Source organism: Osmerus eperlanus, chromosome 10 (assembly GCF_963692335.1).
Source record: "Osmerus eperlanus chromosome 10, fOsmEpe2.1, whole genome shotgun sequence".
NCBI classification, from domain to species: domain Eukaryota; kingdom Metazoa; phylum Chordata; class Actinopteri; order Osmeriformes; family Osmeridae; genus Osmerus; species Osmerus eperlanus.
The window spans coordinates 4561164-4579833 of record NC_085027.1 but is presented as its reverse complement, the minus strand read 5'-3'; the positions used below and the strand labels follow the sequence as shown (position 1 = coordinate 4579833).

Below are 18670 nucleotides of genomic sequence, written 5' to 3'. Positions count from 1 at the left end.
AAACAGAGAGGCCGAAAGGGATCATCTTCTGCCTAGTCTCAGACTGTAATGACATGCAGGTACAAACCCTTTCTAACAGGAAACACGTGGTGGCTTGACAGGTGTGGAAGTGCCTGTTTTACCAAAAGGCGGGTACAGATTCACTTTGAAGAATCATGCACAAGCATTTGATGCCAACATAAGCGTGAATACTTACTGTAAAGATTTTGGGATTGGAAACTTGGTGTGTAAGGGGTCAGAGCCACCTGTTCTTTTTTAATTCCCTCTGAGAAACTCCCCCTTCCCCTCAGCTCCCGTTTAGGCCTATTTCCATTTCATTGCAAGTGTAGCCAAGCAATTTAACTAAATAGGCTTATTTGTCAGACTCATCTGCTCTGGAGAGATCCCACTTTCACTTGTGTGAACTGCACATCTTTAGACAAACGCGGGTGCTTATTGCTTACATTGGCTTTTTGAATTACGAGCAATTACGATTTAAATTGTGTCGTGTTGTGTGTGAAAACAAAGTTTACAAAAACAAAATTTCAAAAGGTTTAAAAAATATTTTTTAAGAAAGTTTTGAAAAAATACGTTTTCAAAGGTTGAAACAATATAAAAAAAAAAAAGGGTTTGTAAAAATAATTTTGAAAGGTGGAAATATATTTTTGAAAGAAGTTTTGAAAAAAAAAGTTTGCATAATTGATGAGTACTTGATGAGGGAAGAGAAGTTTTAGGCTTCTCTGTTCTCATCTCCTCCTCTTCTCCTTTCACTGTATATGTGAAAAAAAGTACTTGATGAGTAGTACTTGATGAGTAGTACTTGATGAGTAATACTTGATGAGTAATACTTGATGAGTTGTACTTGATGAGTAATACTTGATGAGTAGTACTTGATGAGTAATACTTGATGAGTAATACTTGATGAGGACTCTCTTCCTCTTCTCCTCCCTCCTATCTTCTCCTTTCACCTCACGTGTGGAAAAAAAGGGTTTGAAAATTAAGTTTAAAAAGGTTTAAAATATTTTGGAAAAAAGGTTTGCTTCATTAATGAGTACTTGATGAGGACTCTACTATACTCTACTGTACTCTATTGTATTATGCTCTAGGCTTCTCTGTTCTCCTCTCCCCTCTCTACTCTCCTCCTCTCTCCTATCCTCTCCTTTCACTTCATGTGTGGAAGAAAAAAAATGTTTAAAGGTTGAAATAATATTTTTGAAACCATTTTTTTAAAGAAAAGTTTAGAAAGGTTGAAACAATATTTTTTTGAAAGAGTTTGATTTTGGGGGGTGAAAGTTTGAAAAAGAAAGGAAATGCCCTGAAATTCACCACCTGCTAACTCTGATTAGGAAAGTGCCACATGCATGAAACTTACTCATATTAGTCCCATCAATGTACAGTAAGAATAATTTGATGCCAAGATATACAGAACATCAATTACATGGGGGGTGCATTTCAGGGCAGAGCTGTAGAAATGAAGCAACAGCAAAACATCTATGCAATCAATAAAATTCCAGAACCCTGCTTTCTTGATTTTTTCTAGATCTGTTTGTTTCGTCACCCAGTATTTAAAACATTTCGTTCTAGTTTAAAGCTATTTTGCTCTTGTTTCTGTAAAACTGCTAAACTGAAATGCCAGAGAATGTCTGCCTTCCAAATCTCCTGAAATGCCTTCCGGATATACAGAAAATGTTCTCACACTCTTACATTCTTAAAGCTTCTCACTCATCCTTATGAGACTTGAGCGTTTCACATGCGTCTGTTGCGAGCATTTCATGTGTATGTGAGTTTTCAGTAGTATGAATGCGTGTGCACGTTTCATATGTGAATGTGTAGTGTTTCATGTGTTTGTGTGAGGACAGTCTGAAATATTTCCTAAATGGCCCCTCATACCTTTAACTACAAAAGTTTAACTATTGTTTTAACACTCCATATGATTATGAAGTTTCTCTGATTCCAAATACATTATCTCGTGCGCCCAGCGAGAGTGGTTTAGTTATTGCATAACAATGAACCTTTTTAGTAAAGTGTATGATGAACACACGCCTGTTATGACAATCTTTAATCGTCTGTTTCATACAATATAAAGCACCATGTAACTGCACTTTACCCTTCTCACAAAAGCGTAATGCATTCTGCAATGTGCGTTTGCGTACAATGCGTGCTGCGCTTCATTTATGACGTGCAAGAACGCTGTTGCCACACGAAACCCCGCCTCTGTGACGTTTGAATGAGAACGTCTTGAACTCGAGACACTTCAATTCCAGAACCCAGCGATGGCAGCGCTGAGGCAGGAACACCGCTATGGACTCTCCTGTGGAAAGATTGATAAAAACATTCCAAACAAGACACTTTATCACGTCAAGCTCACAGACACAGCCATCAGAGCCTTGGAAGCCTATCAAAACCTGAAGGTATCATCTAAGAAAAAATGTATTTGCTTGTCAAAGTATTTGGTTTATTATGGGTTGTCTTTTATGTTCACTGTAATTGCAGTTTTTACAATTACCTGTGAATTACTGTCAACGAATCGCTACTGAGATTGTATTTGTCCAAATCGATATATGATACAAATATTCACATTGTTGCATGCTTGGAGTTTGGGGTGGCTATGGAAAGTAAGGCTACTTGTCAGTTGTTCCCTTGCTAACTGATGTCGATTTAAAATTTAAGTAATTCAAGACTTTGTCAGTAGCTACTGTTTGGAATAGTAATTAGCCATTGCTCCTATGAATTTCTATGAGTTTGAGTTGAAAACGCATGCGTCTAACCGTGTTTATCTGTGTAAACACGTTTATCTTTCAGACTCATGGATTAAAATAAATAAATAAGTGTAATAAAGTGTTACTGAAATTAGTCTGCACTTGCCTTTCACATTTATTATGTTTTATAACAAAAACAATCTTCTCCCTAGGGATGCTTGCCAAATCAACCGTCTATTTGCTTCAAAGGACATCAGGGGGTAAGACATAAACTGTTTACTGCTTCATCCTACGTTGCCAATAAATGTACTTCACAGACAATTAGCAAGAGATTGCTTTGTGTCTGATGACCCTATTACATTATTTCCTATTCTTTAGATATAACGTTTAATGATCTCTTCCTTTGGGTAAAAAAAAGGGATTCATATTTCTCAATTCTTATGGTTATTCTGATAGCTCTAGAGTTATATGGTGTACAGTAACAGCAACAGTTCTAGAACCCTGGAGTTGGAGCCTTGTAGTCTTTCTGAAGATCTCAGCCATGCAGGTTACTCGGTCAGCCTGGTGACTGTGAGGAGGCTTTGTTTAGTGAGCAGCAATGCTGAGGCTGAGGGGACAAGAGGGGGCAGGGAAAGAGAGCTGTGTCTTTTGCGCAGGCATAGCAGAGAGAGTTCCCTCAGCTGGTCAAAAAGGAAAACCGGTAATAGGTTTGAAAGTGAGAATCAATCACAAAAAATCCAACAGATTATCACAAGCCACATTACTGATTGACTGAACGATGGGAAGACCATATTATATAGCCTACTCCTGATGGAACCCTAGTCCGTAGCCTCAATCTAATAATCCTAGACTAAATGTAGGAATAGAAAAAGCCTTTGGGACTATTTCACTTTTGCCTATTACACATTCTAATTGCATGAGCTGGTTGAGAACTCCCCATGTGGTGAGTTAAGGGGTGATGAGGGCACTAGTGTTATTAAGGGATCAAATTAACCCTTCTAGTAGAGGTAGTACAGATAGATGATACTGGAGCTATGGTTTGCGTGTGTGTGCGTGCGTTCACAGAATAAGGAAGTCTGGTGTGGCTGTTTTAATAGGTGGAAAAAGGAAAGTGTGTCAAGCATGTTTAGTGTGACTCATGTCTCATCATAACTTAAAATAATATAATTGGATTTAATGTGGAACTTCACCTTTCTCATCATCTAAAATGTGATGATTATTATCATATAAGTTAATAAGCCGTTCTTAAGCTTCGTAAGCTGGCGGTAGAACCCACAAGTTGTGTGGGAAAGTGGCATCAATGTTTGCCTTTAAGGAAAGGCACGTTGACATCAAGCCAAAGTATATACTATTTACTATGCCCTAACTCACCCCTATGCCCTACACTTGAGACATGGGAGTGTGTAGTCAGAATAGGAGATTTCCCATAAACCCTGTAGATGCCCCCACTCTAGAATGTCATAGTGCAGTAGGATAGTCCACTTGGGAAGAGTGTCCTGCTGGGTGGTTGTCATCTGCCATTTTCCCATGCCTCCTCTGAAGGCACGGAACACCTTCAATCCAGCGTTCCAAAAAAAACCAACAGAATTGCAGACTTGTTTTAATAGGGATCCAGTTATAGGTAGACAAGTTATTTCTCCATCACAAAAGTAATAGAAGGAGAGTAGGCATATCACACTTCAGTCCGAATCCTGATTTTTGATGTGGGCCCAACTATTATGAAAAAAGGAAGCCATGGACAGATTACAGTTCAGAGGCACTGCTGTATTAGACTAAACAGGAGTTATTGTTTTTGTTAATGTGAGTGGTATAGTAGTATTACATGAGCTTTGCTAATTTTCTATGATTGTCACTTGGGTAATTACAGTAAGTGAGTAAATTTAACTGATAAACTAACACTCATGTTAGTGGACCTGTCTGAACTGAGTGTCAGAATGAATTGTTCCACTTATAAGCATGCTTCGGCTTGATTAATATGTTTATGCTACGTGTCTCACCTCCCTGTAAGGGCTGTCTGAAGATCTGGAGCCCTGTAGCAACAGAACCCTCTCCACTGCTCGTGGGGCACTCGGTTCCCTGCAGTGAGTTCTGTCCCCATGGGTCTGCCCCGTGATTGTTTGCTGTCCTCCTCTGATTTGAATAACAATAAGAGGAATGCCTCTGGAATGTTCTCCATCATCTGAGAAAGACCAGAAACAGGTTTTTTTCTGTGGCAGAGCTCCCGCTACTCTCTGTCCAGATGTGTTTTGGTGTGCCTGGAAGGCATTGTTTGTGTTCAAGATGACTGCTGTATCAGTCTAGTGCCCTCGTGTACGCTCCTAATGTATGTGTCTAAAACACATTCAGTTTTGGTTTTCCTCTGGGTTTGTTCTTAGAGCCTGCTAATCAATATGCTCTTGCTAATGTACAAACAATGGGGGAATTGTTGAGGAATTGTGCTTACTACTCGTTGGAGATATAGCTCACCCCTTACTTAAAACGTTAGCCGAGAACACAAATATGTTGTGTGGTGGAATGGATTATTAATTGTGAATGTGAGAAGTGTCAGTGGTTTAGAGGGTGAAAATGTGTTCATTGTTTGCATTAAGCAGCTTAAGGAAATGGAACACATCTTGGCCTGCTGGGGAACGTGTCATTCTAATTCCTTGATGTGAAAACCTCCACCACGGCAAAAGACACATGAAAGGGTGCTTGTTCTAACCGAGTTTCTCTCAAACATGTTCTATAAGCCCATGGCCACCGCACCTGCCTTCTCTGTTGAGATCCCATTTCATATTGAGATGGAGCTTTGTGTTGGGCACACTGACCCACAATTTGTTGACGCTGACAGGTTGGCCTCTGAGGCACCTGGTAGAGACAGTTCATCTTAGGCATTAAAGGCAAAACCTTGAGGGAATCTTGTGCCACAACGTCCCCCCTCCTCTTTCCGCCCCAACCCCCCTTCCAGCATCCAGCCATCCATCCCACCCCTCCTCCTCCTCCCATATCTCTCTCCAGTGCTGGAACAAGCAGCCTGCCCAGACTTAGCTTGAAATTGTAAATGTAAAGGGATGGAAGGTGATTACGGGCTGGCTTGATTACATGCACTGTCTCCCACTCATGGCAGCCACATTAATCACTCAGCGGTCGCACGTGGAGCTCAGCTCGGAGGGGAACGCAGCGAGGCAGCTCGGGCTGACGATCGCAGACACAGACACATTGTGTTTCTGTGATGTCGTCCTCCCCATTGTGGATGCATGGGCGAGGAGGGCCATTGTGCTCCTCTTAAACGGCTTGTGTCGACTTGTGGGCCCCCGAGAAACACTTTGGCTCTTTTGTGCGTCTTGGGAAACGAGAAATGTCGAGGTTACTGGTGGTCTGTTTACAGGATTGGGATAGGGGATGATTCAACGGTGTGTGTGTGTTCCAGTCTCTGAGATGTTTGGCAGAGTATTTACAGTCATCCCAGCCCCCTCCCTCCTCCTTATGTCTGATGACTGGCAGTAATGCTCATCACACCCTGGTGAGAGGACCTGGAGTGCTGCCTCTAACAGCACATGCTGGATTAGTAAACGCACACTAACACACTCACACACTCTCACACTCTCACACATGCACACACACCATGTATTACCACCCTCAGTGACTTGCATCCAACTCGCAGGCAGCAGGTTTGCTTATTCATACGGTATCTGACAGAAAAGGGAAGCAGAGCCATGGCATCACACTCTGGAGACGAGGAGCGGAGAACAAAGGACAGGCTGTTTTCAGGGGCCATTACTCAGGCTAGTGAGGATGTGAAAACAATAGGCTGCATGAGATCTACACCCAGACCCCACATTCAACCAAAGTCTGGCAGGAAACACAATCCTCACACATACAGCTCTCTCTCACACACATTTTGTTCAATTGGCTTGATTATTTGATAAACCCAGAATGATGTTGTTTCTGCCTTGTCAATTCTGTTAGGGCTATATTATTGCACAAATCCTCTTGATTGTGTGTGTGTGTGTGTGTGTGTGATGACCCAGGCAAGGTTTGCTTGTCAAGAACCATCTTTGTTCCCGTAAGAGTGACAGGCTGGTTCTTCCGGGTGTTTGCCCCTGTGATGCAGGGAATGTGAGAAGGGGCTCCTATATCCCCACACATCACATGACAAGCATTGTTAGCCGTAATGGTTTGGAGGTTTCTATTATCTTAGACACATAGACAACAACACTACAACTGCACCAAACGTACAGCCTCGACATGTTCCCCATGTGAAAGTCAACAAGGTTAAAAGTTGAAATGTCTGAACAGTTATTCAATATAATTTGAATCTAACATGATTACCATAAAAGAATGTTGAGACCCTTGGGGAATGGCAGAATGCCAGAGGGTGTGTGGAGAAATCTCTTCACCTAGTCACTTCATTGGATCTTACTGTAGCTCTGCAATCTTATTGGTTTCTTCATGCGATCCAGATATCTGTCATTGAGCTTGCAATGAATTTATTTCGAGAGGGATAGACACAGAGAGAGAGAGAAAGAGAGAGAGAGAAAGAGAGAGGCAGAGCCAGAGAGCCGGCCCAGGCCCAATGCTGCCTCCCCCCCTCTGACATCTGGTGATGAAGATGAAGGAGGAGGCTGTGAAAGAATGGACCGCTCAGACTGAACTGACCTGAGTGACGTTGATTAGAATGAGTATGAAGCGTGCACTGGTGGAGTGAGGGAAAGAGAGGGTGTGGCTATTGGCAACTGTGAGAGCAAATATGGATAGAGCAGGGGAGGGGGCGGGGACTAGGACCCGGGTTATAAGAGAGGTTAAGAGTCGAACCACCTTAAACCTCTGCTTTTTGTGCTGCAGTCTTGGCCCCAGCCTTAGGGGGTCATTGAGCATTATTGGGGTTGTAAGTCACTCCCAAGTGCAGGGGTTGTTTTGAATCCACAGCCCAGTCTCTGATTTATGGCTTGCTAGCATCGCTTACATTTTGACATCTGATTATTTCTTGCCTGTTTTACGTCTGGTTTTCCCATCTCTCACTTCTGAAATCAAAAGCGAAAGACTGGACGGCAAATTCCTTGAATATTTGACTTGAAAGACGGACATAAATATTTAATTATTCATGGTCAGTTGGTCTCTTGAATTGCCAAGTCCTTTGTGGAAGGGCGTCTAGTGTGGGGTGCCATGAGTAGCTCTCTGGAGTGTTAGACTTTGGTGTGAGCCCAGTGGCTTAGAATGAGAGTGCTTGTTGTGTTACTCTCAGTAGGGGTTCCTGGAGTCTGCCTGTGGAGGTCATACTTTAGGAAGAGCTGTCATTGGCTAGATGCCAGGAAGCGCTTCTGGGACCTCTGCATGACTGGGCATTTCTAACAGCTGGACTCCTGCATTTGCCCGTGGCACAATCCTATGAACACAGACTCAATCAATTATTAATATCCCTGTTAGCTAGAAGAGGACTGGCAGTAAATATCCCTCTGTTATTCTGATCAATGCAGAATTCTGATGTCTCTTTTGTTCTTTCTCGCATCCACAGAGACTCCAGTTGAGTGAGATGTTTATTGTGATCCAGTTATTATGGTTAATCAGCTTGCAGCTCAGACTGTTGCCAATTTTCTGCTTTATTTAGCACTGTATTGCTCAACTATCACTGTGATTCAACTGAAAGTTCAGCTTTTCTCCTAAATGCATTTAGGCCATGATGAGCTGAAATTTCTCTTAGGTCTCAGTTAGAAGAAACTGTTGAAGGGTTATTTAAGGATGTCTTTAAAAGACTCCTTTGTAGTTAAATAGCTGTCTTAAATTTTATAGCTCCAAACCTAAACACTAATAAAAGAACATATTTTCTTACAGAACATGCAGCTTTTCACAGTCCTTTCTTTGGAAAGACTGGTTACTTCACATCGACTTGAATTTCATTCGGAACGCATAACAGCCGGGTCATCTTTAACTCTTCGAGTTGAATAGCGAAGGCTGTTCTTCTTGTTAAAGGTCTTTTGTTCTAAAAGACACAACACCTCAAGAACTGTTTATTCCAAACCTCTGTTTATGGAACAGTCCTTTTTTCATGGAAAGCTTCAATAGTCTTCCAGCTGTTTCTAAATTGCGTAATATGGAGCAAGGGTGCTTTGACAGATGATGGTTATACTACATTAGGTTACTGAAACAGACACTTGTTTTTAATTATTATTAATTATATTTATTCTATTTATTTTATTAGCACGTGAGTACTCACAACTTTTTACATTTTATTTTGCACTGTGTGGCTATTACAACCATTTAGCCTACAGCCCTATTAAACAGTCCTAAAAAGGGCAAAATGTAACACGGAAATGACAATAACCACAATGTTGAAAATCAGGTTGCGCTATAGTTGGACCTGCTATTGGCCTTATTATCAGCGGTGTAACCACACACTGGGACTGCAGGCTGTCAGTCCCAGTGCTATCAGCTTTAGACAGGGATGTTTTTGTAAATTCCTGCAGTGAAAGCCAGCGTGCACGGACATGTGCAACAGACAGATAAGATAGTGAAGTTTAGATTCTTTCATTGCTCCAAAGACGGGCCTGAACCCTTGATTCGTGTCATGCACAGTCCTCAAATCCCAGTGCACTGTGAACTATTTCACCTTTGGTCAGGGTAAAGGAGGACACCAAAGTACCATAACAAAGTAACAGCAGCTCAAAGATAACCAGGGTTAAAGGAAGGGAAATGCCGTTTTAATGACTTCCTGCTTTGCTAAAATGAAACTGGACATTTAGGCAATAGCCTACCTGCAGCATGGAGAAGGAGATTACAGTGAAGCTGCTGATAAGTTCAAATACAATGGAGGATTTATGTGGCCTTAAAGTGTCCCAGGTACTTGAAGTATAGCATTTTATATTGTCTGTGTTCCCACTGACCTCTGATAAATCCTCATTAGATCCTCTCCCTTAGCCGTTTTTATTAGACTCACTGAAAATGTGGTCTTGTAGCTTTGAGGTCACCAACCATGCAAGTCTGAATTCATTAGACTTGTCCTTTGGCCATGGAGGTCAGAGGGCAGTGGTCATTCTGATACAAAACCAGTAGTTACTATATTTTTGTTTTTAGTAGTAAAGTAATATTTCCCTATCATTATGTGCTGCTAGACTGTTCCAGTCTGTGGTGAGACAGATAGTGATTATAGTAAAGCAAGTCAAGCAAGGCATAGCTACAATTGAAGCATTCCATCTAAGTGTGGTAAAGCTGTAGATCAAGTGTAAAAGTCATTTATTACTCACTAAGGCATGTGTGTCTTGTTTTGACTGTGTGTATGTTTATGTGTGAGTGAGTGTTAGTGAGTGTGGTTATGTGTGTGTATGTGTGCACATGTGGTTATGTGGTTATGTGTGTGTGTGTGTGTCAGCCCAAGAGGTCCTGGCTCTACTGTGCTCCAGTAAGTCTGCAGTGGGATCTCAGGGACACCATGGCAGACAGGACTTAAAAACACTGTTTACCCAGGGAGATATATTTATGGTCGGCTGGTGGATACACTGTGTGTGTGTGTGTGTCTGAGGATGAGAGCGAGTGAGCGAGAGAGAGATCAAGAGGGAGCAGAGGTCCTGTGGGAGGTCTAAAGTTCACCAGGCTGTGAAAACAGAGAGCAAGAGCGAGGGGTCAGAGTGCAATGTCCAGCTTTCTCTCAAGGCCTAACACCAATATTTTATCGTGCTAGTTCATTCTAGTTCAAAATATGGTCCACCATTCATTTGGAAATGCATGGTGAGACACAGAACAATGTATGGGTCCTGCCCTGCCCATTAAAGGCTCCTGCCCTTAAATTTTTAGCTCGGCAAGAAATACATGCGTTAGACTGCATGGAAATTAGACATCCTACCCAGTACTTGACTGTAAAACTGTCAAGCCCATATATCAACAGTTGACATCACTCTGTAGTGTGTATGTTAGGGACAAGCTCTTACCCTGGACGTTTGCGTTTTCTTTGCTGTATTTCTTCTGCAGTACGTCAAAATCCCCACCGCCTCACCCGAATCCCCAGCTGCTCTACGCCTCTTCTCCTTCTACCTGTCCAGTGACAGCAAGGACCAGCCCCAGGCCAGCTTTGAGTGTGTCCACCAATATGTCTCCAGGTAAGGACAATCCTATTGGTTTGTATGAGCCAGTTGTATAATTGACATAATTTTTTGAGGAAACTGTGTTGTGAAGGGAAATATACAGTATCACATACAGTAAGCAGTGCCAGGGGTTCTCTGTGAGCAGGATATGGGACGTGTCCACTGCAGGCTGTCAGTTTGTTAGTGGCCTAGTGCCAACTCTTTGCATGTGGCCTTATCCCTTTAAGAGTCCTCTCTGCACCAGGAGAGTGAGCACTGTAGTTAGTTTCTATTGTGTATGGGACTTCGCCATCGTAATATCCTGTATTTTCGGGAAGAGACCCTCTCATTATGTGTCAGTGAGAGCCTGTTTGCGTTGAAGAGAGATTGAGACAGTGCTTTACTTCAATGTAGCCTGTTGGTGCCAGCTGCCTAGCTGTGGTCTGAACTTTGCTGCTCATTCTAGACAGACGTCAGGGCCAAGACCAACATCACAAACACTGGGCTTATGTGGCTCCATTGGTCTCACCGGTATGGATGACTCTGGAGAAAAGGAAACGGATTCCGACTCTCTGTTTCTTTCTACATCTCCAGTTGTTGGGATAAAATGGAAATGTTTTGTTTTCATTCATGTCAATAGAATGACATCTGAAACCTATCATTCTTTATAGTACGTTGTGTATCTTGAGAATGGCCTGAAGTAGGTTTTTCTACAAATCCTTTTAGGTATTCAATATTTTCTAACGAGCTACTTCTTGGAAAGGACAGCACACATAGTTCACATGTGTAGCCTAAACTAAGTAAATCCTAAGGCATCTATCCTCATACAGTATATGGCATACATAGATCAGTTAGCCTCCTCTGTAATAGCTAAGCTAAATCTGGACGTATGCTGTGTACATAAACAACAACGCCACACCGTGTATTTCACAGACTGAGCCTTGTGTTGTCTGACCCTCAGTGCTGGTCGAGAGCAGCTGAAGAGCCAGGGCAGTATTTTGGACAAGATCACAGTGTGTGCCACCGACGACTCATACCAGATGACGCGGGAGAGGATGTCCCAGGTGGAGAAGGACATCTGGAGCCGGTCGGCCATCGAGATCAAGCCGGGGACCACACACCCTAGTAGGACTCCTCTGTATCTCTCTATGTCTCTCACTCTCTCTCTCTCTCTGTCTGTCTGTATCTCTCTATCTATCTCTCTCTCTCTCTCACACACATTCTTTCTCTCTCTCTTTCTCTTCATTTTCTCTTTCCTTCTCTTTCTCTCTTTTTCTCCTCTCTCTTTCCCTCTCCACCCCTTTTCTTCCTGTTATATAATCTATGGTGGCACTAACAAGGTGTCAGGAAATGCTTATCTGTTTTCTGTTGTAAAGCTTCTTTGTGTTGCAACCTAGAATCTGTAATACATCGGTGTGTGTTTCCCTGCGTACACCCCCATTGTAACACCAGTGAATTAGGTATCGTCACAGTCAACACATTCGATTAAGGCCTATCACACAGTGTCATAACAGTTACACCTGCGCAGGATCAGGTGTAACTAAATCAAAAGCATACATGTGTAAAGGTACTGCACGTTGGCTGTACAGCACTCTGAGAGCAAAAAAAAGTCACAAAGGTTGAATTGTTGCTTAAGTTCATACAGTGACATGCCAATCTTATCGCAATTTCCTCTCCATAGGTAACACTAAACTTGAGTGGCGAGGCATGTGCTTGCATGCTATTGTTGGTGTTGTTCCTCCCTCAAAGCTTTCAAACTCTGCTTATGCAATCGGTTTCTTCTTGGCATGGTCCTGTCTGCCAGTGTTTGCACAGTGCTGGGGTTCCTGTCTCGAGTGGCTTGTGTTGGTTTTAAGTCTCAGTGTTGCGCAACATCAGTTATTGAGGTGATGATGAGCTTATAATGTATACAGTGCAGTGTTTCCCCTAGGTTTACAGCTTTGGGGGGGGGGGGGGGGGATAAGATAAATAACAGAAGGCCATTTAGTTTGTTTAATAAAAGAGCAAGCTATAGACCTGTTTTATAGGTAACCTTATATAAATATATATATATAAACCTTTATATGGTAACCTTAAAGGTAACTTGACCTTCCAGGGTGGGCGGGGGGGGCCGTTGGGGGGGTGGGGCGCCCCCCTAATATAATGGTAGGGGAAACACTGCAGTGTGCCCATAGGGACTCATTTAATTGAACCCATGCTCATTCAGTACTGTACGAAGATACAAAACTATCAAACTTGCCAAAAACCCATGTATAGTAAATCCTACTAACCGTAAGATTACGGTTAGTAGGATTTACTATACATGGTTGATTATACAACCATGATCTTGTGCAATCTTGTGCAATAGTGATTTCACTATTGCACAAGATCATGATTGTATAATCAAATTATACAATCTATTTAAAGTGACTAAATTTAAGTGAGAGGTTGTCTATTGAGCAGAAACAGTGGAAGTGAGATCTGAACTGATCCTCGAGCCCTCCACTGACCCAGAAAGCAGAGCTTAAGTTATAATGAGATTATAGTTGTTAGGTGCTCTATCTGGACTTGAAGCACTGACCTCACTTGACATAACCTGGTCCAGGGACTTGAATGAGTGATTATCCCAAAAGGCAAAATGTACATTATAAGACACATTATTAAAAGCATTATGTCATCTTGACAGGTGTTTACAGTTCTGTATGTTTGACTTCTCAAATAAGGAATGTGGAAAAGCAGGTTACAAAAAACTTAAATGATGTAATATAAGGTTTTGCAGCCATCTTGACATTTGTATTTCCTGTGTTTAGGTAAATGTGTCAAGTTACAGAAAAAGCCAACACCTCTGTCTGCATCAGACAGCCTCCACAAGCACTCTCCCACCAACAGGAGGAATAGCGCCCTGGGCCTGCTCACCCAAAGGCCTTTGCGAGAACGCATTATCCACCTTCTAGCCTTAAAGCCATACAGGAAACCTGAGCTTCTTCTGTGGCTGGAGAGAGAGAGGGCCAGCCCTAAGGACAAGGCCGAGCTGGGCTCTTTACTGGATGAGGTAAACACACACACACACACACACACACACAGCCGAAGCGTTTCAGCCGAAGCGGCCAGGCCATCCAATTTGGAAGGTTTGACTGTAGTTTTCCAATATTTACATTTACAAGTATGCGTGCATGTGTATACGTGTGAGTATGCGTGCGCACAAGCGTGCGTGTGCGTGTGTAATTAGGTCGGGGGTGTAATTATCTCTGCTGAGGGGATTGTGTTTGCAGTGGGGTGGGGTGAGCCTTCTGGCAGGAGAGCTCTGAAAGATGGATATCCTTAGAGAAAGGCAGTCTGGGTAGATTATAGAGCGGACTACATTAGTTCGTTACCATGAGAGAAAGCCAGTCACTAGGAACTAGGATGACAGGGCTTCTGTGTGAAGTAGAAACAGAAAAGGCATTGATTTTAAAGAGGATTTGCGTATAGTAGTAATAGTTTATACTATATAGCATATTCACATACTGTATGTGACACACACAGTGTGTGTATGTGTGTGCTCTGTGTGTGTTTGAGAAGATACAATTATGAATAATTTAAACATGTTGCTAATAACCCTGAAATTATGCATGCTGTTGCGTTTGACTTTGAATTATTAATCATTAGGAATTAATACTCATTAGACTTTGATTCTGATGATCAAAGCTGGGGAGTGCGCAGTATAGAACTATGATGTATTACACTAATAAAATACCCATGTACAATAGACAAAGAAATAAAACCATTCAATTTGACATAAAAGGACCACCCAGGTCTTGCTATTGAGCTTCAATAGAAATGCTACCACACTGCTTAGCATTAATCTGCTCTTTCTGGTTTCTCTTGCAGGTGGCCAAAGTGAATCCTAAAGATAACAGCTACCTCCTCAAGGACGAGTGCTACAGACTTGTTCAAAGGGACTGGCCTGGCTACGTGGAGGAGGAGAAGCAGCTAGTTAACAGGCTGCTGGCCAGGTGGGTTCCTGTGTGATTCTGACTACTCATCGCCATGAACAGATGGCGTCTACACAGCATATAGAATTACAACAATAACATTTCTTAGAAAGGAGCATTTGCGTTCCGTTTTATTAAACAAGGTATTCACTGGCATTTTGGGATGGTACACACGGGAGCCTGTCTTTATGACATTACTTCTATCATCATGATATACTGTGAACAACAACGGGTGGTGCTAAGCTTCACCTCAAAAGTGTTACTTGATGCAACGCTCAACGTGTATAGATATGTAAACACGAATATTTAGATGCTTGATGGAAATGGGAAAGGGAGTTGTTTGTGGAATGACTGGACAGGAAATTGACTTAATATGGTAATTGTTTTGTTCATAATGGCAGACATGAGGCACAATTGTTATCTGCTGCCAGAGCAGCTACATGCCTGAGTGCAGTAGGCAGGCAGTAGTGTGGTGTCTTCCTGCAGGTGTTGCCTAATGCTAGAAAACAGGATTCAGCATGTCTCAACCTGCTGTATGTAATAAGTGTTAGCCTGCTTATTTTTCTCTAGCCCCATAAACTATACCGTAGCACAGTGACAATTATAAAACTTAAACTTACATGTATATTTCTAGCTGCTTTTGTAACTGTCATTTTTCTGCCTTGGCTTGTTTGCAGGAAATTGCAGCTGCAGAGTAGCAGCCAATCAAGAACTTTCCAGGCAAACTCTACAAACTCATTCCACAAGACTTCATGGGATTCTCCTTTGCATCACACCTCAGTCAAGAATCCTGCCGGGGTAAATCTGATGTCTATGAAGCTGAATTATTTTTGCAAATTTAGCTGTCTGCAAAGGACAGAGTGCATCCTGTCAACACATTATTAAAATAGCAAACTAAATATGTTACAGATGGTGACACAGCTCTTTCTTCTTCCTTCCTCAGAAACGGCCTCTGCCTTCGGACTCATTGGACAGCCCGGCTCTGAAAAAACAAAGACTCATAGACCAGAGGTTGCATCTGCAGCCAACTACTAACGGACTATCAAATTGCAAAGACCAATCCCCCTCTCTCAATCCTATTTTCCACACAAACACTGAGTTTCAAAGGACAAGTAACCACATTTCAAACAGCCAAAATGGCTTCCTCCCCCCTATGGACAAGTTGAGTAGCTGTACTGATGATCACATGTCAGAGAGAGGAGAACACAGCCCCCAGGTGACCGGCCAGGAGACACTGCAGAATGACTCAGACTGCGTTCACCAGCAGCTCGCCAACAGTCAGCATAAAAAGAAAAAGTCTAAGAAGCATAAAGAGAAGGAGAGGGAGCGATTAAAAGACAGGCAGACTAGCGAGTGGCTGGAAAACAGCCCAAATATCAAACAAATTCAAGATAAACCTCATGGTAAGGAGCTTTCACATACAATATCACCTTTCTTTTCCTTCACATTTGGTTAGTCATGTAGGCAAATTTTCATTATGACATTTCGTTATGACATGTTGTGTCCATGGTTAATGGAAAAACATTATTTTGCATCACGAACATGATTTTTCCTCATGGAAAATATTTATACGTAATGTATCATACTACATCAAAGGGGTGATTTCAACATACGGCTTAGTGGAGTATCAGATAAGATGTTTTGTTTCATTGCATACACACAAAATAACATAACCTTATGCTTTTTTTCTTTATTTTTTATTTTTACATGAGTTACGTTTGTGTGGCCTCACTGCATGAGTACCTTTGTTTATCTTCAGCAGTATACTTACAAAGTAGTATCTCTCATAGGCCAGGTTGTGTTCACAACCTTTACTAGTTCCCACAAGTCTACTCTCTTGGGTCCCCGGTGTACCTTGTGTCTGATTGAGTCAATAACAGCCAGAGAAGAGTGTATTAAGTCTCTAAGCTGCCTTGTCTCCTGACACTTTCAGACTCTCTTAGTGTGTAGCTGCACGCTTATAATGGCATGCAATGACACATGAGGCATTTAGCACACAAAGCTATATTTTGTGTCTGTAATAGCATTAACCTCATCATGTCTTGTGTGTTTACAAATGCAGAACCTGCCATCACAAATGCTGTTCCTGCGGTGGAGGAGAAGCCCGATTACGTACTGTGAGTATCAACAAATGATATCACTTACTAACACTTGCCTGAAAGCAAGTGAGCTATTGAGTTTGTGATATATGAAATAAAGCTGTCTTGACAGTAGAACTCAGTGAAACTGTACTGCCACAGTGTGGACCAAAAGAGAAACACCGGGTACAACCATTAATGCGAACACATCTGTCTCTTCAGAGCATACAGTCCCATTAGTAATGTGGAGGAGCGGCAGAGATACCAGGTAGACTTCTGTGCTGAGTATGATGAGTACAAAGACCTGCATTCCAGGATTGCCACAATCACACATATGTTTGTCCAGCTTGGCTCAAAGATCAAGAGTCTGTCTCCAGGAACACAGGAATACAAGGTACAGTATGCAGCAGGTATATGCTGTGATTATGATATGACTTAAAGAATGTTATATCTTACGGTCTTACATTATTGCATGACTGTTCTATTAAATAGTTTCTGGTCTGATGAATACTCTGATATTTGATGTGTTTTTGTTTTGCATTGTGCCACATAGATTATGGAAGACCAAATACTGGACAAGTACAAGAAGTATCGAAAGGTGGGTCATGATTGTGTGGTTTTGAGTCTGAAAAGCTAAAAGTCTTATAGGCATTGTAGTATTCAGCTGTCTCGTTTGACATTCACCCACTGTCGTTTAACGGATGTAATCATTTCTTGTCTCTGCAGAAGTTTCCGGGCTATCGGGAAGAAAAAAAACGCTGTGAATATCTCCATCAGAAACTTTCCCACATAAAACAACTCATTACAGACTTTGACCTCTCTCATAACCCCTCATAGTGCTGGCGTATCCATAGAGTTATATTAGGGCGTATCCTGTGATCTGTGCGCAAGAGAAATGGAACCATCAGCATTAGCACAAACTTCAAATGCATTTTCACTTTAAAGGTCTAGAACTTTCCAATTACCTTTTAGAGGTCCACTACTGTCACTCAGAACATTAGGATCACTAAATACTGATTCAAAGAAGAAAAAGGCTATCTATTTCTAGTTTTGTTTTATTATTGATTTGCATATTCGTTTTGAATGTTTGTTCAGACTATAAAATACCAGAGAAAATCACTTCCTTGTTTTGTGTCCCAAAACATATTCAATAATGTTTTCGCTTTAATATTTTAATTTTCTGTTCTGCAACCTCATGCCTAGAGCGCTCTTCACTAAACAAGATGATAAAACAATTAGACAGAATTAAGTCTGTCTGATTACATAAGGCAGTAGTTGCCCTGTGCCTGTCCAAAGCAGTCACCACAGAGAAAGAACACTTGGTTGGCAACTTTTTCAGTCACTTTGTTATTGCGGTATTGTTTGGTAGGAGACTTTGGTCTTCCTTTCTCTCTAAATTCTTTGAACTACTGATGTATTTATTTAGAACCTTGGACTTCTGTCGTGTTCTGTTTATTGTATGTGATCTGTTCTCTTGTTTTGCACTGCTCCCTGTCACCCTTGGGGGTGAGGAACATGTCACATGACATCAGTGTGTTTGTACGGGGTGGTGTGAACAAGGAGAGGAGGTTTGTGAGGTACACTAAATGTCTATCAAAAGTAGTGAGTATATGTTGCAGGGTTCAGGTGAAACTCAATTCCCTTAACAAGATTAAAACTGATTTTCAAGAATTTGAAAATAGTTTTAATACAATACCATATTGTCGAAACTAATGATGGAAACATTTACATTAGTCATTGTAGAGGGAATCAGTTACGGTCATTGTTAGATTTGCCAATGCATTGTAGTGTCAAACCAATCTAATTGAGAGTGTTTTGATGATTACTTATTATGATTATGTATTTTGCACTGAATGTTCACCACAAGGGTTTCGAGGCCTTATAAAACAAACTGCCAACATCCTTGACATTATATTAGTAGATCTGTT

At 41.7% G+C, this 18670-nt stretch overlaps 1 protein-coding gene across 1 annotated transcript; it reads left to right on the top strand.

Annotated features, from left to right (window-relative positions):
- Positions 1–2163: 2163 nt before the first annotated feature.
- LOC134028016 (RNA polymerase II elongation factor ELL2-like) lies at positions 2164–18642 on the top strand. The gene is made up of 12 exons (XM_062471318.1): positions 2164–2390; positions 2891–2938; positions 10620–10747; positions 11673–11836; positions 13501–13742; positions 14561–14685; positions 15342–15462; positions 15608–16067; positions 16727–16781; positions 16965–17136; positions 17296–17340; positions 17469–18642. The coding sequence occupies exons 1-12, from the start codon at positions 2253–2255 to the stop codon at positions 17577–17579; spliced, it is 1809 nt and encodes a 602-aa protein (XP_062327302.1). The 5' UTR covers positions 2164–2252; the 3' UTR covers positions 17580–18642.
- The last annotated feature ends 28 nt before the right edge of the window (positions 18643–18670 follow it).

Coding starts and splice junctions, on each gene's coding strand:
- LOC134028016 (XM_062471318.1), top strand. CDS start 2,253: ATGGCAGCGCTGAGGCAGGAACACCGCTATGGACTCTCCTGTGGAAAG. Junction 16,068..16,726: donor AATTCAAGATAAACCTCATG/GTAAGGAGCTTT, acceptor TTACAAATGCAG/AACCTGCCATCACAAATGCT. Junction 17,137..17,295: donor CAGGAACACAGGAATACAAG/GTACAGTATGCA, acceptor TGTGCCACATAG/ATTATGGAAGACCAAATACT.